The 27,735-nt window shown below is 40.6% G+C and overlaps 1 protein-coding gene across 1 annotated transcript in view; it reads left to right on the forward strand.

Moving 5' to 3' along the window:
• WIF1 (WNT inhibitory factor 1) overlaps positions 1-23,484 on the forward strand; it is a 68,073-nt gene extending 44,589 nt beyond the window's left edge. The window contains exons 4-10 of the mRNA XM_035002218.1: positions 5,600-5,740; positions 6,912-7,007; positions 8,204-8,299; positions 12,277-12,372; positions 18,816-18,911; positions 19,620-19,715; positions 22,819-23,484. Of these exons, the coding sequence (XP_034858109.1) occupies positions 5,600-5,740; positions 6,912-7,007; positions 8,204-8,299; positions 12,277-12,372; positions 18,816-18,911; positions 19,620-19,715; positions 22,819-22,940 (743 nt within the window). The 3' untranslated portion in view covers positions 22,941-23,484. The remainder of the gene's footprint in view (positions 1-5,599; positions 5,741-6,911; positions 7,008-8,203; positions 8,300-12,276; positions 12,373-18,815; positions 18,912-19,619; positions 19,716-22,818) is intronic.
• Positions 23,485-27,735: the final 4,251 nt, after the last annotated feature.

Here is a 27,735-nt window from a genome sequence, read left to right on the forward strand (position 1 = left end):
GTCATCCCAGTGTTGAAGTTACAACTAGCAGCCCTTCCAGAGTATTTGCTTCCAATCCAGATGGGTTTGGGGTTCTAGGAAGTTCCTATGAAGGAATGAGGCCTTGAATTCTGGAGATAAACTCACCTGAGATTTGTAGCCCCAAGGCTGTGGATATCCCATTCCAGATCCATGGGCATCCCTATTCCACACAGATGGCATTGCTATGTAATCACATACTGCTACATCACGGAGACAAGAACATTCTTGGAGTATGGCCATTACTCATTCTCATGCCATGTCACGCTGTGTTTCTTTTTAGTCAAAGATAATTTTTTTATTAAATTTTCTTGATCATATTTTTTGTTCTTTCTTTTTAGAAGCAGTCAGGAATAAAACAAATACATGATATATCTCAATTTCCATTTTATATTCTTAAATTTTTCCTTTGTCGTTTTCTGATTATTAAAGGAATACAAGCTCATTGTAGCCCATTAATTAACTAAATTAATTATACAGTTACACCTGCTCAACTTACAATAAATCTTGCTTCTTTGGGTTTCCAATTTAATGCTTGTATCCTAAATCTTCCTAGCCTTATTCATTTTAGTGTCTAGTAAAAAAAGCTTACTGAAATTCTATTTCTTCAGATATTGAAACAATCCAATTTTGAATATATGATGTGACAATATTTTCATACACCATGCTGAGATAAAACTTCAATTTCTAATAATCTAGAATCTTTATAAATAATAAAATTTAGGGGGAAAGTAATTGATGCTTTGGACAAGGTAGGAGTAAAAAGGCTAAGCCTTCTTCTGGGCTGAGGTGACTTGCATGCACACACACACACACTGCATGTACAACCCCACCCCCCTGCATATAGGGTTTTGAAGGCAGATGTAGGATTTGTTCGCAGAAATGCAGGTGCAAGAAGTTTATGGGAATTTTAGCTCATTGCAGGGCAGTTATTCATTAACCTTATTAGCTCAGTCCCCACAGTAGGAGCAGTAAGGGTACCTTGAATTATTAAAAAGTAACCAAATCAGTGTGTCTTTGCCCCTAAACATCCAGGTAGTATTCATTATTCTACTGGTCTATTTTATACCCTCACGCTGCTAAGTTGTTCTTTCATCCCCCCAGACTCCTCCATGCCAAAACATTGCATGAAAAAGAAAACTCTTGATCTTTAGCAGTTATGAAGTGCCTGCCTTCTGGCATCTGAAGAAAACAAAAACAGGAAATACAAACTGCAGGTTGCTTCAGTAAAACTGGATAACAAAAAACAGCTCCCATCAAGCCAAGGCTTTACCTCTTTGAACACTATTTCTGTCAGACCATGAAACCAACAGAGCAGGCTTGTTTCTCAACCAAAGACTTCCAGGAATTCCATGTCTAGAAATTTTTCAATAGGTGCTAATGCTGGAGGGACCCCAGACCTCAGGAAAGAGTGAAGCCCAGGGAAGGGGCTCAGTATTCGCTGAGAGAATGAATGGCGGCCAGCACAGCTTGGGACACTGATGACTATATTGTGATCTTGTGATCGCACAGCGAATGGTGGTCACATGGTGCCGCGGATGAGCTCTCTCTCCTCTCTCATCTCTTCCCTCGTCAGGGCAGTGGCTCGCGTGACTGGAGGCCCCCATCCCAGCGCGGAAGAGGAATACATTGGCTGTTTACTTCTATATGAGTTTAGTTTGTGTGCAGTCAGCTGCACATCAGTGTGTACTTGAACACCCTGTGGGTTGTGTTCAATCTGCTTTAGTTTTTCTGAGTTGTTTTAATTTACCTCAGCTTCAGTTATACAATCTACACTGCCCTAGAATTCACAACATCTGGACTAATTTCATCTAGCTTTTGGTAAAAGTGGCCCTCTACTCATATGCTTATTGTTGCAAAAACACAACGTAACTGTCACGTTTCTGTTATTTCTTGGAAGTAGGGCATCTGTGCTTTTTCTTCGAGATCTCTTTTTCTTTGTGTGTGTGTGTGTTTTTCTGCATGCACACTGTTCCTGTCTTATACTCTGTATCTCCCCCTGTCTATGGTGAATTTCTGTCTGTTTATGTGTATGTTGTGCTGGTATGTGTGCAGGTGTGTGCCTGTGTGTATAAAGGTGTATGGGTGTGTCTCCCACAAGGTCTATCTCTGTCAGTGCTTAGTTTGTGATGAACATGCTAGGTGCTGGAATTACAAAAACAAATAAGATATGGTCCTTGCCTTTGAAAATCTCATCCTTAGCGAAGGATGCAGAATCATAATTAAATCATTATATTATAAGCAATCATATATAGAGGTGTTGGTGAAATACGTAAGTGAAATGATTTAGGCAGGGGGTGTTAGGGAAGGTTACAGAGAGCAAGTGCTCTTTCATTTTGGTCTTGAAAGATGAGTAATAGGACATTGGACAGAAAAGAAGAGAAAGAATATTCCAAGCAGCAGGATGGGGGTGTGGAGTCAGGACAATGCGGCCAAATACCACATGTTGAGAAACAGAAAGAAATCTAGTTTGGGTAGAGCACAAGTTGCACAAAAGTCAATTACTAAAGCTGAGGCTAACTAAAGTCAGGTATTGTTTTTTGGTTTTGTTGTTGTTGTTTTTATTTGGGGGGGAGAGGCAAAGGGAGAGGGAGAGACAGAATCTTAAGCAAACTCCCTGCTAAGCGCAGAACCCATTGTGGGGCCTGATCTCACAACCCCAAGACCATGACCCAAGCCGAAACTAAGAATCAGACACTCAACTGACTGAGCCACCCAGGCACCCAGGTGTTTTTTTTAAGCAAATTTTTTGGGAACACTTTAAAAGGTATAATTACAATTCTTATTACTTGAATGGTCTTATAGATAAAATTTATAAGCAGAAAGGAAGACAGGTAGAATTTGCACAAAAAAAATAAAATTTCTATTTCATGTTTTAACACTGAAAAATAGGCAAGTGTAATTAGTGTAATTTACGTATCTTTTATTAATTTTTACTTTTATTTTAAAAGTTAATTCACAGAAACTCATAAACTAGGTATCTCCTAACTTTTAAACTTTATTTCCTGGTTCCTTTCAAATCATTCTGTATTGAGATTCAGACCGTAATTATGTTGACATACCTCCTGTTTCAAAAGAGATAGGTATGTGTTGGTAAAACTTTTCCACCTGGGCTGAGGGAGTTTGTGATGTGTTCATTTTTAATTGAAGTTGCATTTGTTAAGTTGTGATTATAAATATGTAAAGAAAATAAGCACAGTTTTAAACCTCGAGTGTTAGATCTTTAAAAGATGAAGAGGGAAAGTATTTCATATGAATATTAACATGAATTGGACATAATTTTAGATTAGTACAATAATTCTTAGAGATAGCTTTCCTATTGGTTTACTAAGAGAATAAAGATGCTACATCTTTAGTTCTCTGCCAAGATTGCCTAAAGTTTTTCATTCAAAAATATAAAAGACTTTTTTTCTTTTGCATTTGACAGAATTAGGCATAACTATGCTACATGAGTGAGTGCTTTGATGAGTTTTTTTTGTTGTTGTTGTTGTTGTTGTTTTTGAGAGAGGGAAAGAGAGAGGGTTGGGGCAGAGGGAGAGGGAGGGAGAGAATCTTAAGCAGGCTCTATACTGTGTGCAGAGCCGGATGCAGGGCTTGATCCCATGACCCCGAGATCATGACCTGAGCTGAAACCAGGAGTCAGATATTCAACCCACTGAGCCACCCAGGTGCCCCAGGAAGTGCCTTTTTTAAGTAGGCTGCGAAGTGGAGGCTGAATAAGGTCCAGGAAAAAGATGCACCTGGAAAATAATAGTTCGGCTGATGACATGTGGTGAGAAAATTCGGAAAGTTTTATCTCTGAGAATCCTTTCAGGTTCTTCCATCCTTTTATGCCTCAGGGCAGTTTATTGACCTCCCCATCCATGCAAAAGATTCATGAGAACAATTAACAAAATTTTAGAACTGAACCAAGTGAAAATGCACTGGAAGAGTTAACAATTGAAAGAAATTTGTCAACCCTTTTGCTTCTTTTTGAAATGTAAATCCCTACAGCGGATTTTTGTGTTTTGTAAATTGGCATTTTCATGTATAAGATTTCATTAAACCAAGGCTTTCAGCGGGGAAAATTTTACTTTGAAACTTCAGACACAATTTTGGTTTTCTCTCTCTTATTACTTCTGTTAAAATGTCTAAATACCATTTAATTGATTATTTGCAATGCTCAGATCTCAAGATTCAGGAGAACTGGAAATCCATGTTATTTTGAGAATGGCACTTTAATAAACACGACAATGCCAAAGCCTTGAGAAGGGTTTTTGGTTGTTAAGCCCATTAAGAAGATTATATGACCAGGTCATGTGCAACACCTTATGGAAGAGCATACCAATTTCCAAATCATTCCTTCTTATAAACCTAGGGGAAAGGTTTATGAAAACTCTAAAGGAAAAGGATTTTTCTTGCCTTGGGATGATTTCCCCAATCTTGGCAGTAACAATAACCTGCCATATAGAAACAAAATGAAGCAAAATTTCAAATATCTACCTATTAGCAAAATTTATTCCTGTTTATAAGGAAGAACTAGAGCCTATTGTATCAGTTAGATCAGTATTCCCCAGTGGATATGTTATGATAATCCAGTTGATTTTAGAAATTTACATAATTGAGGGCTCAGTCAGTTAGGCGTCTTCATTCTTGATCTCAGCTCAGGTCTTGAGCTCAGGGTCGTGAGTTCCAACCCCACAGCAGGATCCATGCTGAACATGGAGCCTACTTTAAAAAAAAAAAAAAGAAGAAGAAATTTACATAATCAATCTCTTAGCCAATGACCTGGTCCATTTTCCACCCACTTGTGGGTAATCCACAACTGGTGGCCTCCTTGCTCTCCCAGTACACCATCATCATTAGTTGCCACTCTTTGCCAAGTCAACATCTGCATACTCCCAAGCGATCATTACACTCACACACACACATGCACACAAATGGCTCATTCTTAGGAACCTAAACCATTAGATATAAGCCTATTTTATCACACCAAACTCCCTTCTAGATCCCCAAGATATGAACACTTCTTAATATTAACAAATAGCCTGAGAAAATATTAGCTTTACTAACTCAATCCAATAATTGGAGTCTAGTCTGAGTCGTAGAATATTTCCAAAGAAAATATTGTGTCACTTTTTACAGAGTAAAAATAAACTAGTGCCTATGGGTCCTTATTTAATAGATTCTGGAATACTGTTTTTTAGCTCTTTTTGGATTATATGGAGTCTGGTAAAGGTGCCCACAAGGTTTCTTTCCCTAATTAATCAATCTGTGCTACCTATTTGCACCTTTATTTTTTAGAGAAAAACTTTTTTTTTCAAGATAGTACAAGCCCAGACTAGGAACAAAATATCCCAGATTCCATATTAGGAGGGCACAAATTAATGAGTCATTCATTCTTTCTCCACCCAGCATGATATGTAAGTTCTGTGGAGAATGCCCATATGATCAAAATACAGTCTCTACTCTGGTGGAGATACAAGAATATCAAATAATGAAAGTGAACATTTTTGCTTTGCTTTTTGTCTCTCTTACCAAGATTTCTATACAACTGGAATCAACTAGATAAACTGTTTCTCTATACTTGCTTTTTCCTTAGTTGTTCAAGTCGGTTTCCCGTGTCTTGGAAAACAAGATGGAGTGGCAGCATTTGAAGTGAATGTGATTGTAATGAATTCTGAAGGCAACACCATCCTACAGACGCCTCAAAACGCTATCTTCTTTAAAACATGTCAACAAGGTAGGGCGCCTGGGTGGCTCAGTCGTTAAACGTCTGCCTTTGGCTCAGGTCAGGATCCCAGGGTCCTGGGATCGAGTCCCACATCGGGTTCCCTCCTCGGCAGGAAGCCTGCTCTCCCTCTCCCACTCCTGCTGCTTGTGTTCCTGCTCTCGCTGTCTCTGTCTCTGTCAAATAAATAAATAAAATCTTTAAAAAAAAAAAAAAACATGTCAACAAGGTAATCAGTGATCACCATCAAGAGAAGGCTCATAAGGCTTCCAAGTGTGATGTGGGTAAAATAGATAGATAGATAGATAGATAGATAGATAGATAGATAGATAGATAGATAGATAGATAAATAGATAAATAGATAAATTTTTTGGTATTATTATTATAACCACACCAGTGGGTGGAGGGGCTGGTTACTACAGGGTCCAGTATAGTACTAAGAGATTTTCTCTTCTATGACACCACTCACAATTTTAGGAACTCCCAATAGCCCTTTAAAAGCCCTCTCTTCTACCTCTCTCCTTCCCCTCCTCCAGCACCATCTTTGGGAGTCCCCAACCTCATAGCAAGGTTGCCAGTCATTACCAGCATCTACCATCTATTAGGGCAATACCACTCATACCCCCACCACAAGCTTGGTGCTGCTGACCTCCCCGGAGGACAGGGTACCACCATCACACCAGCAATCTCTGCCAGACAAAGGCATCTCACCCTGATGCCCATGTAAGCATGAAGGCCTAGATTTTTTTCCCATCTTGATACAAGGTTTTCCAGCACAGAATTTAAACTCTGGAGGCTTTCAGTGCTCTAAAGATGAACCAAAAGGCCATTCCACCCTCTGAAAGTGAACATTGTGGGTCTTATCATTTCTTTCAGTGTGAATTTAAGAAGGTACAATAGATTGATAGGTGGGGATGAAGGCAGAATAAACCTTGCTTTGCCTTCTTCCATGAGCCCCCTACTGTTGGAAGTAGAATTGAGAGAAGCAAAATCTGACTTTGATGAGGATTTAGTGAAGCACAAGAGGTATAGAGAGAATATAGGTAGAAGTTATCAGTATTCAGTAAATGATGGTTATCGGTGCACTGGGGGGAAAAGTCACCATGAACCTCTTCGTGCTCACTGTAATTCACCCAACACAATTTCAGAGGTGTCCATATAACCTTGTTTCTTGTTGGTGAAGCCGAATGCCCAGGAGGGTGCCGAAATGGAGGCTTTTGCAATGAGAGACGTGTCTGCCAGTGTCCTGATGGATTCTATGGCCCTCACTGTGAGAAAGGTAAAGAACGGAGAGAGCCAGCTACCCTCGCTTGCTTCCTGATGAAATTGATATCATGGGGCGCCTGGGTGGCTCAGTTGGTTAAGCGACTGCCTTCGGCTCAGGTCATGGTCCTGGAGTCCCTGGATCGAGTCCCGCATCAGGCTCCCTGCTCGGCGGGGAGTCTGCTTCTCCCTCTGACCCTCCTCCCTCTCATGCTCTCTGTCTCTCATTCTCTCTCTCAAATAAATAAATAAAATCTTTAAAAAAAAAAAAAAAGAAAAGAAATTGATGTCACACAAGAGCCCCACATATGCTTTTTTAACATAGTCCTTGGAATTATTTTTGTGGTCATATCATAAGGATTGGTAAAATCTTAAAGAGCCACAGAAGAGCAGTTGGAAAGTACTTCTAAGAGTGGTTTTCTGTTAAATCCAATATATGGTGACAGGGGCAGAAAACGTTAGCACAATGTTTACATTCTTTGTGGCCACTACCCACCCACCCCCAATTTACTATTATATACACTATGCTTTGGCATAATCTTATGAAAGGTTTGAAGTTTTTCTCCTCCACTTACATTGGATTTAAAAAGCTAATATTACGATTGATTTGACAATATCTACTCCAATTAAAAGTAGCTTGATTTACAACTAAGTCTACACCTGAGTTAGGAAGTTGCTATAAGGCAAAAAAAAAAAGGTGAAAATCATTTGTATTGTAAGTACATCTATCTCAGTGAAATTACTATTATATGAAAGAGTTAAAGAGGAGAATGTGGACTAACCTCAGGATGCTCAAATACCAAGAGCTTATTTGATGAGAGTGAGCAAAATATTTTTCATCTTCAAGATGTAAGAATTTTTCTTGTCTGCATATATTTTGGAATTAGAAGATCTAGGAAATAGGGCAGGGAAAAATATTTACAGTCTTAAGAAAGCCATGTCTTAGTCAAAATAATGATTCTAGACAAATTTTTATCAGCCACTGAAATGGAACAATTCCAAAATTCTCATCTATGAAATTGGTAAAAAAGAAAAAAGGCCTCATTTACAATTCACAAATAATGTTTAATATAGCAAACCTGTATCTCTAAAGACTTTAAAGCCAACTACAAAGATCAAAAATGTAGAGCTCTTGTATTATTGATATTTCCAAAATGTTCCTTCCCTAAAACCCTACTTGGCCTTAATCAGAGCTCTCTCTCTCTCTCTCAGCCCTTTGCACACCACGGTGTATGAACGGTGGGCTTTGTGTCACTCCTGGGTTCTGCATCTGCCCACCTGGATTCTATGGAGTCAATTGTGATAAAGGTAACAGTTTCTTTCTAAGAACAAGGTTCTTTTTACTTTTTAAATGTTTAGTTAAAAGAAGTATATTTGATATATCATCACTCTCTGTAATAGCTCTGTAAATAGGGTATAACACTTCATTGGCTGCTATAATAACTTTAACCCCAAATTTTAGTGTAGTTCAACACACTCGAAGTTTGTTTGCACTCATAGAATGCTCCAGTGTAGGAATCCCTACAGTGGGCAGGGCAGCCCTTCACGCTATGATTTGGGGGCCCAGGCACCTTCCACCTGTGGTCCCACCTAGAGCTCTGGAGCTCTCTGGAACCAGTCAATGAGCAGAGAAGGAGATTGGAGTAGACACTGCTTTAAAAAAAAAAAAAAAAAAAAAAAAACCCTGTTCCAGAAGTGATCGCCAAAACTTCCACACCTATTCTTTTCCATGGAGAGGAATTCGCCTCATGGTCCTACTAGGTGCCCGTCCCAGATGCAGGCTGGAGAGATGTCATCCCTGGCTGGACAGCTGTCTCCCATGGACAACTTGACAGGAGGGGAGCATGGATTTTTGTGTGCCACGTGGGGTTTGGGTATGTCTTAAATCCGTTTTATGGGTGAGCTTCGAAGACTGAAATGAAAGCACCTGCTCCACATTTCCCAACTGACCAGCAATTCAATGGTCTGCTCACAGAGGACAGCCCTGAGAGATAGTTTCCCTCCTTCCTGTGACGTAACATCGTAGCCAGGCTTACTCTCAGAAAGTGGGTTCAAACTTGGCTCTAAAATACTCAATGGACCACAGGCTGTATGAGATACCTATTTGTTTTGCCCAGTTCACATCTTTTATGGGGAAGAAAAACTTAAATAATATTATGCAAAGTGTATGTATTTAATGACATTATCCTTGTGTCAAAAATGCTAATTGCATGAGTAGAGCCCTGTTTTTTTAAAATAAATACATGCCGTAAAAAAGAAAGATGTGTTAGTTTTGAGAAGTGTCTCTTTAGTGATCATGCAGTCAGCACCAATTAAGATGTAAATGAACTGCTTTTTAAAAAAGAAGGAAAAACTCCAAGAAGACTCCCTCAGCATGAGTCAGAAGAATAACTTACAGGTGTCTGCTCTTTGATACATAAAGTACTTCGCACCTTTATCTGATTTTACATTCAGCATGAGATGTAAAGTTGAGATAAGAGATATGTAAAGTTGTATCTGCTTCATTCTCAGAGAAGCGAGATGAGGTTTACGGAGCTTCAATAGCTTGACCCGAACTCACATCTTCTGCTGTACTGTGTTGTCACTCAGCCTACCTGTTCGGGTCCCCATTCCTCCACAAGTAACTCTGCCTCTGGGCTGACGACTTGATCTCTCTGTGGGTCACACTTTCCCTGTCTCTAAATTGGGAATTAAGCCACTGCCCCTGGCTCCCCAGCCCCAAGCTAATCGAGATAATACATGAGACCATCTCTCTACCTTTTATTTTGAAGTGATGTAAAACTAGAGTATTTGGATTTAACACAATCTTAAAGTTTGAATTCATAAAGGTTAAGCATTAAGGACAAGATAAGAACAGCCAGTGAGTAAAAAAGTTTCTTTTTATTTGTCGAAATTTAGCACTCAGTATCTCTGCTCTTCCAAAATTGGGTAATTCTTGACACAGAATTAAGCTCAGATTATCACAAAACTGTTAGGAAATAGAGCAAATCTCCTTCAGAGATTTGGATAAAGAACTCAGGAATGAACAAGTTTAAAGAGATCATTTGTGGGTGCCTGGGTGGCTCAGTTGGTTAAGCGACTGCCTTCGGCTCAGGTCATGATCCTGGAGTCCCTGGATCGAGTCCCGCATCGGGCTCCCTGCTCCGTGGGGAGTCTGCTTCTCCCTCTGACTCTCCCCCCTCTCATGTGCTCTCTCTCATTCTCTCTCTCTCAAATAAATAAATAAAATCTTTAAAAAAAAAAAGAGAGATCATTTGTGAGGGCTGCTTGCTGAGATGTGATCGTCATCGGCGTTGAACAATGGAGTTCCAACTGTAATGTTTTTCTAACTCTACGGAGTCACAAACACTGCATGGTCACTGTTGAAGGAAAGTATGTGTATTCCAGTATGTTTTACATTTTGTAATATTTTACCTTTCAGATGAAAGATTTTTCCCTACTTGTTAGACTCCAGTAATTGTATTATTATTATTATTATTTTGGAAAGTCTGTTGAAATTCCACTTGGTCTCATTGGAGATCCGGGAATATTAAAAAATAATGGTTTTTACTACCTCAACAAAGAGATGCATTTATCATCCAGGAGGGAGTATAGAGCTTCTGAAAAATGGTTTAATTACTGGCACAGAGCTAGAGCTGAGCACAACATATTCGAAGCAACATTAAAGATTAACTTTCAGTGGCTCTTGGGACTTCCGTTGCAAACTTTAGGAAATGAGTAGTTAAGCCCTGGCCCGGCATGCCCTCAGCCCCAGTGAAAGTTAGCTGGTGTCTCAGGTTCATTCTCCTAGTCCAGAATCATTGCACAAGAGAAAGGTAGAGAAGCTTGTAAAGTATTATACAAATACTAAGAGCAGGGCCACATTCTTTAACTAGCTTTGTCATCATTCCGTGATTTCCAATTCAGCTCCCAGGTTCACTGCCTTCTATTCGTTAGAAGGGATAGTGCCCAGAGGGCTCTGGCCAAGCAGACCCTGATCCTGATGTTTTCTCATCTCTTCTTAATTCCCCAGGAGAAACAGGGACAAGTAGGGAGACAGAATCACACTTGCAAAAACAACTAACTGTAAAGCCGTAACAATCCTAACAGCAAGTAGCAAGGAGGAAGCCCAAAGAGCTGGTTCTCCTAAATCCTAAATTCTATACCCAAATGCTGCTGCTCCCCTCTGTATTGGGGGGCTGGGTTTGCCAAAACAATAGGGCATTGCATTAAGACGGGAGATACTTGTGATTTTAAACAAAAAGCTCTATCATTTAAGAAGCATGGTATTTGCAGAACATGCCGGTTGGACTTCTTCTCCACAAAGAAAGCATACACATAACTTTTGGATCTCCTCTCTGATTTTCCTCCTGGAAGCTTACTTCAGCATTTGTTCATCTGTAGCCAGCTTTGGCCTGTTTTATATAGGACAAGAACAAATAGGCCCTATAACTGGAATTGCTGAGACTCCAAGCTCTCATTTTCCTCTCCTTTATAGCAGGAGCCAACTTGTCTATTTTTAGCTGCTTGCTCTACCCTCGTCCCCATTTTTGTCCTCCCTTTATTTTAGGTGTGAGCAGTGAAATTCCAGAAGTTGACACGAAGACAGGGTTTAGGATGAATCACAAACAGTAGGATTATTACCTGGAAAATCTAGTTAATTGGACTCCCACAATAATCTGTCCAAGTAGCTGCTGCTGTTCCCCTGCGAATGGGATCTGAGGAGGATTGACAGTCTGTTCTTTTCTGAACACCAGCATTCCTTCCTCCAAATGTCCTAAAAGCCTGTTTTTTTAAATCCCTATTACATAAGATGAATCTCTGTTCTCATTCTGAAACAAACAAACAAAAAGTTGCTTTCTCCTTTGCCGGCTCCTAGTATTTACGGCCTCTCTCCCTTTCATCCATCCTAAAGTAAGTCTTCCCTTTTTTACTCTTCTTTTAGCTTCAAAAAATACTTTAGGGGGTTTATAGGGTTCTTTTTTTAAGGGCATAGATATTTACAAGAAAATAAAAAAGATAACTTTTTTTACACACCCTGCCTTTTTTCTCTAAGATAGAAGCCCCCGGGGGAGAATAGTGTATAATGTGTGTGCTATCCTATTATGTTGTTGGAACCTGCCAATGGTCAAGCAACTGGTTACAATTTTTGCATTTGCAAAGTGGCTGACTTGACTAAGTAAATGGGCAGGAGGCAGATGTCTCAGAAGTACCACCCCACTTTAAGTGAAGTTGGATTTTTTTTTTTTTTTTTTTTAAGATTTAACTTACTGTCTAATGCAATTACCCGTTATCCATTCTAATAGCAAACTGCTCAACTACCTGCTTCAATGGAGGGACCTGTTTCTACCCTGGCAAGTGTATTTGCCCTCCAGGACTAGAGGGAGAACAGTGTGAAATAAGTGAGTATTGACTTTCTGCATTCTCTTTGTTTCATGGGGAGGGGGGCAGAGGGAGCCTCAATACTCCACCTAACCCTATCATTTTATCAGTGAGGAAGCTGAAGCCCAGAGACAATGAATAGCTTATCGAAGGTCTCAGGCCAGTGGTTTCTTTACACTAGATTTAGCCACCATTCATTTTGGCTAAAGGTGGGGCAGTGGGTGCCATAGCTCAGCTCAGATGACTCTGAGCACAAACTCTGACTCAGTTACATCTGGGTTTGGGTTGTTCGGCATGTTGTGTTGTTTCTTGTTAGTGAGTTTGTCCCCTTCTCATTGTGCAGAGCCTCTCGCTTCAGCCTAGAAATGTAGACCAGAGTTTCGGGACAGGTGGATTTGTTTATCTACCTGCAGGCATAGAATTTCTTCCCTGAGTTAGACGGAGCCAGTGACCCATCTAAGAGGAAAGGATAGATTCAAGAAAAAGGGAGAAAGGGTGGCACAGCAATAAAAAAAGAAAAAAAAAGAACAAACTAACAGCACACACAACACGAATGAATCACACAGATGTTAAGTAAAGGAAAAAGTGCATACTGCACGATTCCATTTTTATGAAGTTGAAGAACAGGCAAAATTAATGGATGATAGTAGAAACCAGGATGGTGGTTGGGGGCGCAAAGGAACTTTATGGGGTGCCAAAAATGCTCTATATCTTGAATGATGAAGTATCACATGAGTGTTTGTTTAGGTAAAAAAAATAGCTGAGCTGTGAACTTAGGATCAACGCAGTTATGTCTTCATTGTGCATTCGTGGTATGTTTGTCATGCTCCCACACAAAGAAAGAAAAATGTAAGGGTGGAGTGTGGTAGATAATCACTGTTTTCAGAATCAGGGTATCCAACTGCTTATCCTGGCTCTGCCACCTACCGGCCGTGTAACCCTCAGCAAATCACTGAAGCTCTCTCCTAAATTCAGCAACAAGCCAACTGCCTCCTAGATTGCTTTATGATCCAGAAGACAGAGAACGCCAGTGCTCTGTTCAGGAAGGAGCAAAAAGAATATGAGCATGTCTGCTAAGGGTGCCGTGTCCCTGCCTTTCTGGAAGTTCTGGAATGTAGCGTTTGCATTTCCAGCTGTATTTTTTTTTAAGACTTTATTTATTTATTTATTTATTTATTTATTTATTTATTTATTTATTTGAGAGAGACAGAGATAGCAAGAGAGAGCCTGAGCGGGGAGGAGAGGGAGAAGCAGGCTTCCTGCTGAGCAGGGAGCCAGATGCGGGGTTCGATGCCAGGACCCTGGGATCATGACCTGAGCCAAAGACAGACACTTAACCGACTGAGCCACCTGGGCGCCCCAATTTCCAGCTGTATTGTATCTGTAAAATACTGCTGTGTTTAGTACAACCATAGTTTCTGAAGTGGGTTGCAGTGGGCTCAAAATTAAGTAATATTGACTTCCTAGTTTAACTTTCAATCTCTAATTTATTTGAGTTTTTGTACTTTAATGAGTAGTAGATGAGGTAACCATTTTTGATAGAGTTCAAATGAAATACCTCTGAAGTTTCCATAGAACATGTAATTAATTTTCAGGATGTGGTGTCTGTTCTTATTAATTACCCTGCCCTGATAAAAGATATCTCTGAACAAACTCCCCTCAATTTTCTCCCCGTAATTACTCTCAGACTTCACGTACTTAGCTAGATCATATTTACGAATCTTTGTTCTTGGGCTCATTTCTCTTCATGTAAGTATGTCCTTGGGTTTATGAAATTTCCATTAACAGAGACAATGATTTCTATTCCTTTTTTCCCTAACTGCACCAAAAATGTAGGCCTTTGAAGCCTTCTGATTATCCCTATCACAAGTTATGCTCAAATCCCTCTAGGAAATGTCCTGTTTCTGTTACAAGAACCACATTACTAAGAAAATATGGAGTTGAAAGTGCCTCTAGTACAGTAGAGACAAAAAGTTGAATTATGAGTTCTTATTTTAAAGTTGAGATGTAATTCACATACCGTAAAATTTACCATTTTAACACATGCTATTCAGTATATTCATGAAGTTGTGCAGCATCATTTGTCTCATTCCAGAACATGTCATCACCCACAAAAGACACCCTGTACCCATGAGCAGTCACTCCTCATTCCCTTTTCCTCAAGATACTGGAAACCACTAGTCTACTTTCTATCTCTTGAGATTTGTCCATTATGAGCATTTCATATAAATAGAATCATATAACATTTGCCCTTTTGTGTCTGACTTCTTTCACTTAGCATGATATTTTTGAGGTTCATCCATGTTGTGGCATGTATCATTACTTCCTCTTAATTGCTGAATAATATTCCATTGTATGGATATACAAACCACCCTTTGTTTATCCATTCATCAGTTGATGGACATCTGGGTTGTTTCCACTTTGGGGCGATTGTGCATAAACCTGCTGTGAACATTCATGTACAAGTTTTTGTGTGGACATATGTTTTCAGTTCTCTTGGATATATTCCTAGGAGTGGAATTGCTAGGCCACATGTTAACTCCATGTTCGATTTTTTGAGGAACTGCCAAACTGTTTTCCAAAGCCACTGTACTATTTTACATTCCTGCCAGCAATGTATGAAGGTTCCAGTTTCTCCACATCCTTGACAACACTTGTTATTGTCTGGTTTTTTATGAGATATATATTCTGATGTTACTTATATTTTCATTTCCCGTGGCCTCTCTCAGGACTGATATCTTCTCAAACTTCACTTTGACTTAATTTGAGATACTCTTGCCAGTTAACAAATAACTTCATGGTTAGAAATATCTGGATGTATAGAGTATACATTTACCCCGTTACTTAATGTTCAGAGACATCCCAAGGATCTTCAGTGAACTTTCAGCTAAAAAGTTTACATGGATTATTTATACTGTATTATAAATGAAGTTTTAAAATAACTTAATGGGTTCTTATTTTTATAAAAGTCCTCTGTAATGTAGTGAAAAGAAGGGGCACGTGCATCCCAATGTTCAGAGCAGCAATGTCCACAATAGCCAAACTGTGGAAGGAGCCGAGATGCCCTTCAACAGATGAATGGATAAAGAAGATGTGGTCCATATATACAATGGAATATTACTCAGCCATCAGAAAGGATGAATACCCACCATTTGCACTGACATGGATGGAACTGGAGGGTGTTATGCTAAGTGAAATAAGTCAAGCAGAGAAAGACAATTATCATGTGGTTTCACTCATATGTGGAACATAAGGAACAGAGCAGAGGACCACAGGGGAAGGGAAGGAAAACTGAAGGGGAAGAAATCAGAGAGGGAGACAAACCATGAGAGACTCTGGACTCCGGGAAACAAACTGACGGTTACAGAAGGGAGGGGGGTGGGGCGATGGGGTAGCCAGGTGAAGAGTATTAAGGAGGGCACCTGTTGTGATGAGCACTGGGTGTTATACGCAACTAATGAATCGTTGAACACTACACCAAATACTAATGATGTACTATATGTTGGCTAACTGAATATAATAAAAAAATAAAATAAAATCTATGGGACTAAAAAAAAAAAAGTCCTCTGTATAAAATGTCCTTTATTAAAAAAATTTAGAATACTAAAAAAAAAATTAGAATACTGAATAAAACAATTAAAAATCACCCATAATCCTAAGACCCAGAGATGATAGTTGTTGACACTATTATAAACCATTTTTGTCTGTTTTCTATGTGAAGCAGAGTCACGCATTTACGTTATCCTACAATCCGATGGGCAGAGGAAGTTTAATGTCCTTATTTTGTCGATCCCTAACTCATTGTCTCCCTGGAATCATCCACTGGTTATAGTAAAAATGCTAACATATAAACTTAGTCAAATCTGTTTGCCTTCAGGCAATGCTTAGTCTGTTTTAGGTAAAAATGTGTAATCTTTCAAGTTGGCTCACTTTCCCACTGTCCAATGGATAGAATTTGTTGCAAAATATTTTCAGGAAAAGGAAGTCAATGTTAAAGACACTTAGAGGATTCTGATTTTTAAAGCAATCAGACCTTCATGAGGCTTTGGCTTCATAAGATTTGATTTGGAATGGCCTTGGGACAGTCACCTGTAATCACATTTCTGCTGTGTGATAACCAAGAGAGAACATCCTTATTCCTGGCTGTGGTGAACCTAAGGACTCTCACTTCCCTCTGACCAAGAAAACAAAAAGACCCATGGAGCCAATGAAAAGGTTCTCTCCACCAGTCATTCTCTGTGATACCCTGGCTACCAAGTTCACCTCTCATTGAATGTGGGGAAATTTGGGCTCACCAAGCATTTCACAATAAGTACTGTCTTTTCTGCCACATAATTATTGCCCCATGTCTTGTTTACTTGAAAAACCCAAGTGCATGGCAGAGTACTGTGATATGAACCAATTTTGTACGTACAGTGGGGTCAGATGGTTCATTGATACAAATGGAAATTCAGAGTTAGGCATTCCTTTCCTTTAGGTAAGAGTTGGGATCTTGACCAAATAGTAAATGCTATTCTTTGTATCCAAACCTAGCAAAAGGAACCTTTTGGATTTTTAATGGTCAATGAAAAGGTGGTATTTTATTATTAAGGTTGTTTGATGCCTGTTTCTAGAACATCCCTGCATCAGAAAAACTTAAAGGTGTAATGGTATTCCAGGTCTTTGAGAGACTCTAACATCTCACTATTATGTCTGTATTGTCTGCACGACAATGGTCGATTTATACATGAAGAAAGTACTTTTGGATAAGTGAAAAGAGAAGCAAAGTGTTTCAGCAAGATAATTTGCATATGGAATTCATGTTTATCAAACATAGTGCTCGCTGATAAAACATAGAGTAGCTCACTTCTTTCGAAGGCTCATTTGACCATAAAAAGAAGAGCTTAGAGAATAAAAGGGTGTTGTTTTATGATAAAGATTTCATTTCTTCTCCTTATATATTGTAGTGAGTGTTCTGCTAAAATGTAAAAAAAGAAAAAGAACAACAATAAAAAAATCCAGACCCCTCCACTACCAAAACCTAATGGCTATTTGCTCTCTCTGGAACGTCATCATGCCCGTCACGGGATGCGGTCTCAGCTCTGGGTGAACAATCCTTTTTCTTCTACTTCTTTAAAACATTCAGCCTCAGGATGGCAAATTCTAGATTGCAGAAGGAGAATAAATAGCTTCTGGAATAAGAAGACAATCATTGTATCATTTTTTACATTTCAGACCCCACTCCAGCTCTAAAACCCTGTAACCCAAAGAGCTATGAAAACATTAGCACTTCTCATTTGGCACTGACATAACAGAAAGAATGATGTATTGTGAGCATCTAAGACATTCTAGAAAAAAGCACAGGTGTGGGATGGGGCCCTTTTGGTGCCCTACCTCATATCTCCTCAGCCCGCCTTTCACTCCAGTCACTGCTGGGGGAACCTGTTTTGCACAGGCATAACCTGATTGTACCCCATCTTAACTGCTCCACGCTTCTCCTGCTTTCTACCCAGAGGCTCCTCTGAGTCCTACAAAATCAGTCTACACTCACATAGTGGCAGACTGGAAATGTGAGGAAGTCATCCCATAGGGTGACCCTCGATTAGCGGGAGACAGGTGCCAAAGAACAAATGCTCCCCCTCTCCCTTCTTAAAAGTGACTTGAAGGTGCAGTCTCCATGGCTCCTCAGAAGGACCCTGCAGGAGAGAGCCTGGGTGCCTATAGTAATGACCAACCCACACGCACACTTCTGTGTTGGCTTTTCCTCCTTCCATCCTTTGCTCTCCTTGTCCCCCATTCCGGTTTCCTAGGATCACTTTAGCAAAGAAACTCTCTGCATACAAGCCCTGCTCTCTGGAGCATCCTAAGCTAGGAAAGATACTGCTGGGTGCAGGTGTAGGCCTGCTTTCAGATAGAGTAACATGCAAAGTCAGAACTCAGAGAAAAGATCACTTAGCGGCTTATTCACATCTTAACTTGTACTGTATCTTAAATTACAAGCGTTTATGAATCAGAATTTTGTTCTGTTTATTAAAAAGTAACATAAATGTAGCATGTGGGCAACACATTTATTGTAGCAGATATACATTAGAAATCACAAGTAAAAATACGAGCCCATTTGTTCCAAGAATGAAATTCGAACAGTATCAAAGCCAGAGCAGGTCTGATTAAGTGGGAATAGCTGCCATTTAAAAGCATTTATCCTCTGGGCGCCTGGGTGGCTCAGTCGGTTAAGCGTCTGCCTTGGGCTCAGGTCATGATCCCAGGGTCCTGGGATCGAGCCCCACATTGGGCTCCCTGCTCAGTGGGGAGCCAGCTGCTCCCCCTGCTTGTGCTCTCTCACTCTCTCTGCCAAATAAATAAATAAAATCTTTTTTTAAAAAAAGCATTTACCCTCCAAAGCCCTGCAATTCCTTTGAAAAATGTGAGGACCTCTGAATGAAGCACTGAGTTCCTTGCTTATTTGCATTCTCCTCTGTTTCAGGCAAATGCCCACAGCCCTGTCGAAATGGAGGTAAATGCATTGGTAAAAGCAAATGTAAGTGCTCCAAAGGCTACCAAGGAGACCTCTGTTCAAAGCGTAAGTAGCCATCCACGGAATCAGCCCGGGCTTGGGGATCTCCTCCTACACAACTTCTGGACCTACTGCATGTTGCCTAAGCATCACAATGAACCTTTCTTCACGGACATCTGTGTTCCCTTTATCTAGAACAAAGACATTGTCTGAAACCCATGCATGGGAAAACACAGACACATTCACACGCAAGCAACTCAGCTTTTTAACTATCCGGGGTTTTCTTAAGGAAAATGAGCTTCCATTCCAGCAGTTTCTGAGTCCTACTGAGCCATCTTTTGTGATTGAGAAGCATCAACTTTAGTTTGCCATCTCTCTTGGGCCTTTTTCCAAAAAGTCCCAAACTGACTTAGAGCTGGAGATTGGCTTAGAAAAAACAACAACAACAACAACAAGGGATGAAGCCCAAAATAAAACACATTCCTTTTTTTTTAAAGCTCTTTTTTTTTTTTTTTTAATTTGAGACAGAGAGAGAGCACAAGTGGGGAGGAGGGTCAGAGAGAGAGGGAGAAGCAGACTCTCCCACTGAGCAGGGAGCCCAATGTGGGGCTCAGTCCCAGGACCCTGGGACCATGACCTGAGCCGAAGGCAGACGCTTAACCGACTGAGCCACCCAGGCTCCCCAGTAAAACACATTCTAAAGAACTGCAGGAGAAGCAGCTAATTCTGAACAATGAAAGCTCAGAAAACACTTTCTATCTCCTCCGATTCTAGCTGTCTGCGAGCCTGGCTGTGGTACCCACGGAACCTGCCACGAGCCCAACCAATGCCAATGTCAGGAAGGCTGGCACGGGAGAAACTGCAATAAAAGTGAGTGAGTGGAAGACATCGGGAGAGACCGCCTCTAACTTGTCTTGGCTCCTGGGGCTAATGGATAACCCATAGCTCAGCCCTGCCTTCCGTGTTAGTAAAAGCAGCTTCCCCCTCTCTGCCTCCTCTCCTCGGTGCTCCCCCCTGGCCCCCTCAACTCCTTAAACCTTCGAGTCTAAGTTTTAGTGTCTAAGGGCAATGCAGCTGTGTAAATTATCACCACATCTATAAAACAGCTCCGTGGCTCTTTTCTAAGTGAAATCAGTAATTCAGGTTGATTTGGTCATACAGTGTGGTAACTATGAAAGAAATAACAAGTATAAGAGTTTAAACCAAATATATAGATCTATTTGGCTCTGATTTTATCCTTCAAGATCTATCCGTGAGCATATAAAACATGAAGAATTTTGCTCTTTTAAGATCATTAAATGTTATTGGTTATGGTATACTTTAAATAAGATCTTTTGAGGCCAAAAAAAAAAAAAAAGAAAGAAAGAAAAAAGAAAGAAAGGAAAGGTCTATGGAGTATGGGAGAGAGATTATAATGGAGCTGAGCTTTTTAAAATTTACTGACTACCCAAAATGAGCTAGCTGTAGAGATGATAAACCACTGGCCTGTTTTCGACACAAAATGAAGCTGGTTAAATTCAACCATTTCATTTTGATTGATATCTTCTCTGTTCCAAGCAGGAATCCAGGCGTTGAAGACCTGCCAGTGAGCAGACAGAAAATGCCCTGCCTGGTGGAGCCCAGGTTCTAGCGGGAAGGACAGTCAGTGAGCAAGGGAACAAGCTAAACATTGTGGTTTCGGTACATCTGGCAGCTAGCATTCCGTCTCCTAGCTGTGGGCCCAGCTCCACTTTTCCTTTGAGGGAAGGAAGGCTTCAGTCATACAATAGCCTTCAAATGTGGAAGTTCAGATTGTGCCTGTCACAGTGAGTCTCCAAAATAATGGACACAAATGGAACAGATCACCTTCACATCCAATGTTTTTCTAGATCTGCAGTCTCCAAAGTGTGGTCCATGTAGCCCAGGGAGTATGGAAATGATCAGTTAGGTGGATGGAAAAGACAGATTTGACAATAGTTTTTTATTTTATGTTATTTTATTATATTTATATATAAACATAGATATAAATATATTTATATATCTCGATCCCAAATCTCTAATTTTTGTGCATATTTTATAATGTTCACATTATATTATTATGATGTATATCTAATATACTTATATGTAGGTATACATGCTTTTTTGTTTGTTAGTTTTAAGGCTGGTTGGTGTCTGGTCTAGGCTACACTAAGCCATTGGCTTGAGTCTTGTCAGGCGCTAAATTGACTAGATGGTAGATTGAATTGGCTTCAGGTGGGTGTAGCTTAACAAGCTCCTCTGGAAAATAATTCTTTCCCCAGATAGTAATGGATGAATTGTATCCCTGCAGGGACACACTTGGGGGAAGTTTTGGGGGGGCTAAAAGACCTATAGAAAAAGAACCATTTCTAGAGACACTTTGGGAGAGAGTAAACCAAATCCTTTATGCCACCCTTAACTCAGGATGCAAGTAACTTTTGAGACATCCTCAGGCCTAGGAATGGCCTGAGGTCACACTATACATCCCAGGAGTCAGTTACAGAGATCCTCAGGGACCAATATTTGGGACCTGGTGACCAAGAGTGATGGCTGAGAGTACAGCAGTCACACCTCCAAAAAAAAGGCAAGTCAGGGGCCCTTGGGTGGCATCGATGAGCAATTCGGACAGGTCCACCAGCCCCCACCCACCACCACTTCTCGACCTGCTGCTGAGAGTTTTGTCATCAATGTACCTCCCTCAGATCAAGGCGTTGCCTCAAGAAGATACCCTGGTGCCTGATTAAAATGCAAATGTGTTGTCCAAGAGAGGCCACCCAACCATTTTGTACATTTGCTTAGAGAATCAGAAAGAGGTTTATTTTGACCAGGGGGAGGTGACGAGGAAGCGCAGAGGCACGGAGTTCTGCTGAGAACAGACTCCCAGCGAGGTGACAGTCTGGGAGGTCTCAGGCACCCAGACATGTTACTGGGGAGGAGGACATTGGAGACAGACTTCCCGGCTGAGGCTCACCCTCCCCAGCAGGGAGGTTCGGGCTTCATGGGTGGCGGGGAGAACAGCAGGGTAGGGATTTACTCCAGCGCATTGTTGGCTCATGTTCTGGCTGTTCCTTGAGCTACTAGCCTACATACTGACAATTCAAAGAAACACATTCAGGAACAAAGTATTCTGTTCTCAGTAGTTACTTAATGGCATGCTTGCATTTAAAAACCACAGGAAACAAATGGAATGCCAAACTTGACTCTAATGCACAGGAAGATGGAGGCAGATTTTTTAAATGTGATTGCTGTCTTGGATCCGTTTTAGGAAATCAGTAGAAATGAGTCAGTGCCCCAAGCACCTCCAGAAGTTCACAAGTAGGAGAAAGGGAGGTCTGAAGCGATGGAAATTAGTGCTACCGTCTACTTAAACTAAGCTGGAAATGGATAGATGCCGGCCATGACTGAAACTGACAAATCCCCATTGATAAGGAATCCATTCAAATCATAACCCTTCTCTAAAATGTATCATGGAAGTCCTTACTTCTTACAAAATTCCCATTTTGTATAAATGCAATAGCCACACTTGATTGTATGATCGATATGAAGAGTGGCCGTGTTCTGGATCAATATAATCGAGGCTGGTTTTGCAACTCAGTGAAAACGATCAAATCCTCTGCAGGTGCATCCCTGCTTTGGGGACCTCAGTGCCACATCCTTACCAGACCTTGGGTGGAGAAAATCCTTCACTCGAGCACATCCATCCAAACTTTGCATCAAGAGTTTCTGCATGACCAAAATCTATAGTGAGTCAGAGCTTTGATGGAAGCCAGATTTGATGGAGTTCCTAAAATGGGTTTCTTTTTTAGGAGAGATCTTGAACCTGTAACATCTCTTCATTCAGGTGGCTTTTTGTGTGGCTGTGGTCTTTCACTCTGGGTTGAAAAGGGAAAATGGATTTCATTTGAATGGTTAATAATGAATCTGAAGAGCCTGTTTTTGTAGTTTCTTTTCTTTTAAGCTGTGAATAATTTTACAGGGTACAGAGCCAGCCTCATGCACGCCCTGAGGCCAGCAAGCACGCGGCTCAGGCAGCGCCCGCCTTCACTTAAAAAGGCTGAGGAGCGGCAGGACCCACCTGAATCCAATTACATCTGGTGAACTCCGACATCTGAAACGTTTTAAGTTACACCAAGTTCACAGCCTTTGTTAACCTTTCATGTGTTGAATGTTCAAATAATGTTCATTACAGTTAAGAATACTGGCCTGAATTTTATTAGCTTCATTATAAATCACTGAGCTGATATTTACTCTTCCTTTTAAGTTTTCTAAGTACGTCTGTAGTGGGATGGTATAGATTTCTTGTTTCAGTGCTTTGGAACAGATTTGATATTATGTCAGTTGATCAGGTTAAAATTGTGTCTTTTCAGTTGTGTAGCCGGCGAATAATTTCCAAAATCACAATGCACTCACGGTGTGGAGGGGCTAGGGAACACTGGAGAAGGTAAATAGAACAAAATGCATAAATCAAGGGTTTGGATGGAGCAGTTAACCGTATTGAAGTTACAACATTTCTAATTTTCCTGTCATGTGTTTAGACATTTGTCACATTTTTTAAATTCCCCTTGTTCTTAAACTCTCCATACAATATATTTTGACCTTACCATGATTCCAGAGAATTCAGTATTGAAAGAAAGAAAGAAGAAAGAAAAAAAAAAAGAACATTGTGGCAGTGGCATTTAACAATATAATATATTGTAAACACAATAAAATAGGAACTATAATGTATGGACTTTTGGCATTGGCTTGAAGCAATATAATATATTGTAAACAAAACACAGCTCTTACATAATGAACATTTTATACTGTTTGTATAAAATAAAGGTGCTGCTTTAGTTTTCTGAGGGTTGTATGGAGTGGTCTGTGCATGTGCTATCTTATGGAAAGAAAGTCGGTCGCAATGAAAACTCTGCAGTATCATAAAAAAGAGAAGATATATTCTCTGACCCAGTCCGGCTCCCCAGGCCCACCCAGCCCTCCCAGCCCTCTGCCCCTGCTCCAGCCACGCCGGGCTACACTCTGGGCACTAAGACCTTCCTAGGTTCGTCAGCCCCCATTTAGTTGGCACTGCTTTCAAGAAGTCCTCTCTAACTAGAATGTGTTGAATATCCCTTTAGTGGGAGGCTTCCTAAGACTTTCTGAAAGTGTCAGAATGTGGCAAATGACAAGAGCTACCATTTATTAAAAACCTATTGGTCCCCAAGAACATGATAGCATGTTGTCCTACAATCCAGTGAGGAAGGTATCATTGTGCCCTTTTACAGATAAGAAAACTGAGGTAGGGAGATACATAGCAATTTACCCAAGATCACACTTGAGAGGGACAGGTTTGAATTCATGTCACCTGACTCCGAAGACTTAACACTAGGGGGTTTCCCCACCTTCCTTTTGCTCAGCAAATGCAGAACACGAAACTCCACAAATCCCAGGCAGATACTTTCCAATATATTTTAGTCTCCTCATTCTCCCAAGGAAATGTGGACTTTATGTTATAGATAATCTAAAGCCTATATGTTTTTCTTTCGCTGGGCGATGGCATAATGACTTGTGTGGTTCAGGGATGTGACGTGTTATGGGAAGTGACCAAGGGAGGGGCTAGAAGCAAAGTGAACACGTCTTATTGTGGCGCTGGGCCACGGCAGTCTTCCTCCTCTAAGTAGCCAGAGCCCCGAGTGCAGCTTCTGCTCACGTAGACTTGGCGAAGCAGGCCAGGAGCCAAGGAGCTCACCCTGGGGATCCCAATATGAGAACCAACTGATTTAAGACTTGGAAGTAAAAATCCAGATGTTTGATAATGAGGATTTAAGACGGTGACAGAAAGTTAAGTTTGGGGATAGGATAATAATACTAATAGCTAACAAATAGTACTTAGCTTGTTCTGAGCACTTTACCTCATGGATGAGTAATAAAATGGTGGGGAAGTTAGACTGAAGGCAGCATGACGAACCACAATAGTCTACATTGATCATCTCCCAACCATTTTGACTCTACACTCCATTAGAAATTTCTGAGCCCATACTCCTACATGTGACTATGATTTATTTACATATTTAACTGGTATGCTTTATAAAAGCCAGAAATGTTGAAAAGATAAAAACATAAATAGAAGCTCTAATATTTTCTCCACTTATCCAGAAGACAGTTTTATGTACGCCCGGTAGTACACACCCTCACGGGAGAACTCAGGCTAAGAGGAGAGACAGTAGGATCCAAAATGGCTTTAGAAGCAGAGAGTCTGCACTCAAGAAGGATTTCAAACGTAAGCAAGGGACTGGGTCACTGACTGAATGTAGGGTTCTAGAGAGGAATCTGAACAGTGATGTAAGTGACTAAGAAGGAAGAAGTATGGGCAGTGGTGAGGGTTTCCAGAGATGCTGAGTTTCGTACTGAAGATGTTGAGTTTAATGTGCCCTTGGGACATCTTGGTGGAAATGTCTGATAGGCAACCGGAAATACTGTTATTAGGAGGTTAGTCTGATAATTTATTATTAGTTTTACTGTAAGTGAATAGTACTAACTCTATATTAAATTACTTTTAATATCAATATACATAACAGCTTTATTTGGTGAGGTGTAGTACAATTCACTTGTGTTTTATTGTGTCTTTATTTTGTTTTAAAGATTTTATTGATTTCTTTGAGAGAGAACTCACGAGGGGGGGTTGGGAGGGCAGTGGGAGAGGGAGAAACAGTCTCCCTGCTGAGCAGGGAGTCTGATGTGGGGGCTCGATCCCAGGACCCTGAGATCATGACCTGAGCCGAAGGCAGACACTTAACGACTGCGCCACCCAGGCGCCCCTTTATTGTCTTTAGATCCTGTATAGTTAATACCATTTGCTGCTTTCCTGTGTCTATGTTTATTTGTATAACAATATAGCCTTTACTATTTGGCAAATTGATTGAGCACTGCCTCCCTCCCTCCCCCATATGTATTATGAATCTTCATCCAAAACATGCCCTTTGGTTACTTTGTCGGTTTATGTAGAATCACAACAATGGAGGCCAGCTCTTGAAACAAAGGCCAGTAATAAGGGATATGAAATAATTGCTGTTACTCTTATAAAGCAACCACAAGAGAGGAGAAGGGAGAGGAAGAAAAAAAAGAAGGAAGAGAAAGAGGAGGAGGGGCGCCTGGGTGGCTCAGTCGGTTGAGCCTCCGACTCTTGATTTCAGCTCAGGTCATGATCTCAGGGTTGTGAGACTGAGCCCTGCGTTGGACTCCGGGCTGAGCCTGGAGCCCACTTGGGATTCTCTCTCCCTCTCCCTCTGCTCCTCCCCCCGCCCCTGAAAGAGGAGGAGAATATTTATATAAAATACTTCTAAACAATAATTTAAAAGCTAAAAGAGTAGGGAGTTAAGGTGGTCTGAGAAGATGTATACTGTCTGACAAGATAAAATAAGTAGGAAAAATTAGGCAAGAGGAAATAAAGGCTAAACAATAAAATGGGCCTGGGAATGAGGTTAAGACAGAAGGCATACGGGGACTCCTACACACTTGTGAGAGGTACGTGGACAACACATTTAGCTCTAAGCCCTGCTCCAGCCACCTCAAAGAGGAAACCGGGGCTGGTTATGAGTCCCAAAGACCATAAACACAAAAACTAATCAGTTTCTCAGGAGAAGTTCAACTATACAAGGCACTTACATTAGGGCTCAATCAAGGTAGGAAGGTCTGTGGGAAAGCTGCTTTGGCCTCCCTTCATGTCAATAGTCTTTAAAATATCTCTTCCACATTTATTTACAGAGGAGCTGCTTAAAGAGGTTTAAAAAAAAAAGGATTGCTGACAGGGTTCAGCTTCTCATCCAGTATCCCAGGCAATTTGTCTCTGGTCCTAAAATTCCATGCCCCACCCAGCAAACAAAAGATCTCCAGTTAAATCCAGCCAAGATGCTCAGAGGGAAGTTTATGGAGCATACGGCTGCTTGATCATGCTCCTTAAAATTCTTAGCACCTCCCCAAGTGGCTTCTCCAAATAGTCCCTTTAACTATATATAGGACTCCTCCTAAAGCAAGTTTTGGTAACGGGATTTTTTTCTCATCTCATTCCCTGTCCGGTGACCCTTACGATGCAATTCTAGCTCGCTGGGCTAGGCAGCACCCCGGCTGAGCTAGCCCTTCTGTCAGCTCTAATTGACAGTGGAGAGCAGTGTCTCCTGGGGGTTCTCGCACGGAGGCCCAAGGGTCATGCGTGACACATGCTCTCAGGAGTATCGACAGAGTAACCACAGATAGCACTATTTCTTTCCATGCTCATCAAGAAGGCGCAAATCATCACAGTAAAGTGCGGTTTCATAAAAGCATTTCTACCAAAGTAAGGGAGGAAGAGGGCATAGGGTGAGGTGAGCAATTTTTAAATTAGTTAAATGAGAAACATTGCCATTTCAGAAGAATTTCCTGAGGCAATAAAAAAGAAAGACAAGGAAAGAAAACAAAGGACTATCCAAAGACAGGAGTTTCATCATCATAATTTTCAAGCAGTTTATGCAAGTGGTGCAAATATAAAAGTTTAATAAACCTATTGAATAAATGTCCTCCATATGGCTCAACATAAAAAATAGAAACAATCTACAGGAAACTGACATCATAAAACAAAGTACTCAGGTGTTCAGTAAGACTTTTTTTTTTAATTCTAGTATCGACTCCAGTGGAAATTGAATTTCACCTATTTACTGGTTTATTGTTAATAAGAATCTAGGAATTACAAATGAAAAATAATTTTTATTGAGCTTTGGCATTGCAAAGCTTTTCCTAGGTAACACATTTCCCTTCCTGATCATGTTTGGCTGGCACAACTGTTGAAATTACCTGACATTTCTCAAAAGTCCAGACCAAGAGAAAGCCACTCTGAGACGACAAATAATCCATACAATCCACAGGAGGACCATTGAAGGTTGAC

This window comes from Mirounga leonina, unplaced genomic scaffold (assembly GCF_011800145.1).
Source record: "Mirounga leonina isolate KUSES-001 unplaced genomic scaffold, KU_Mleo_1.0 Mir_126, whole genome shotgun sequence".
Lineage (NCBI taxonomy): Eukaryota > Metazoa > Chordata > Mammalia > Carnivora > Phocidae > Mirounga > Mirounga leonina.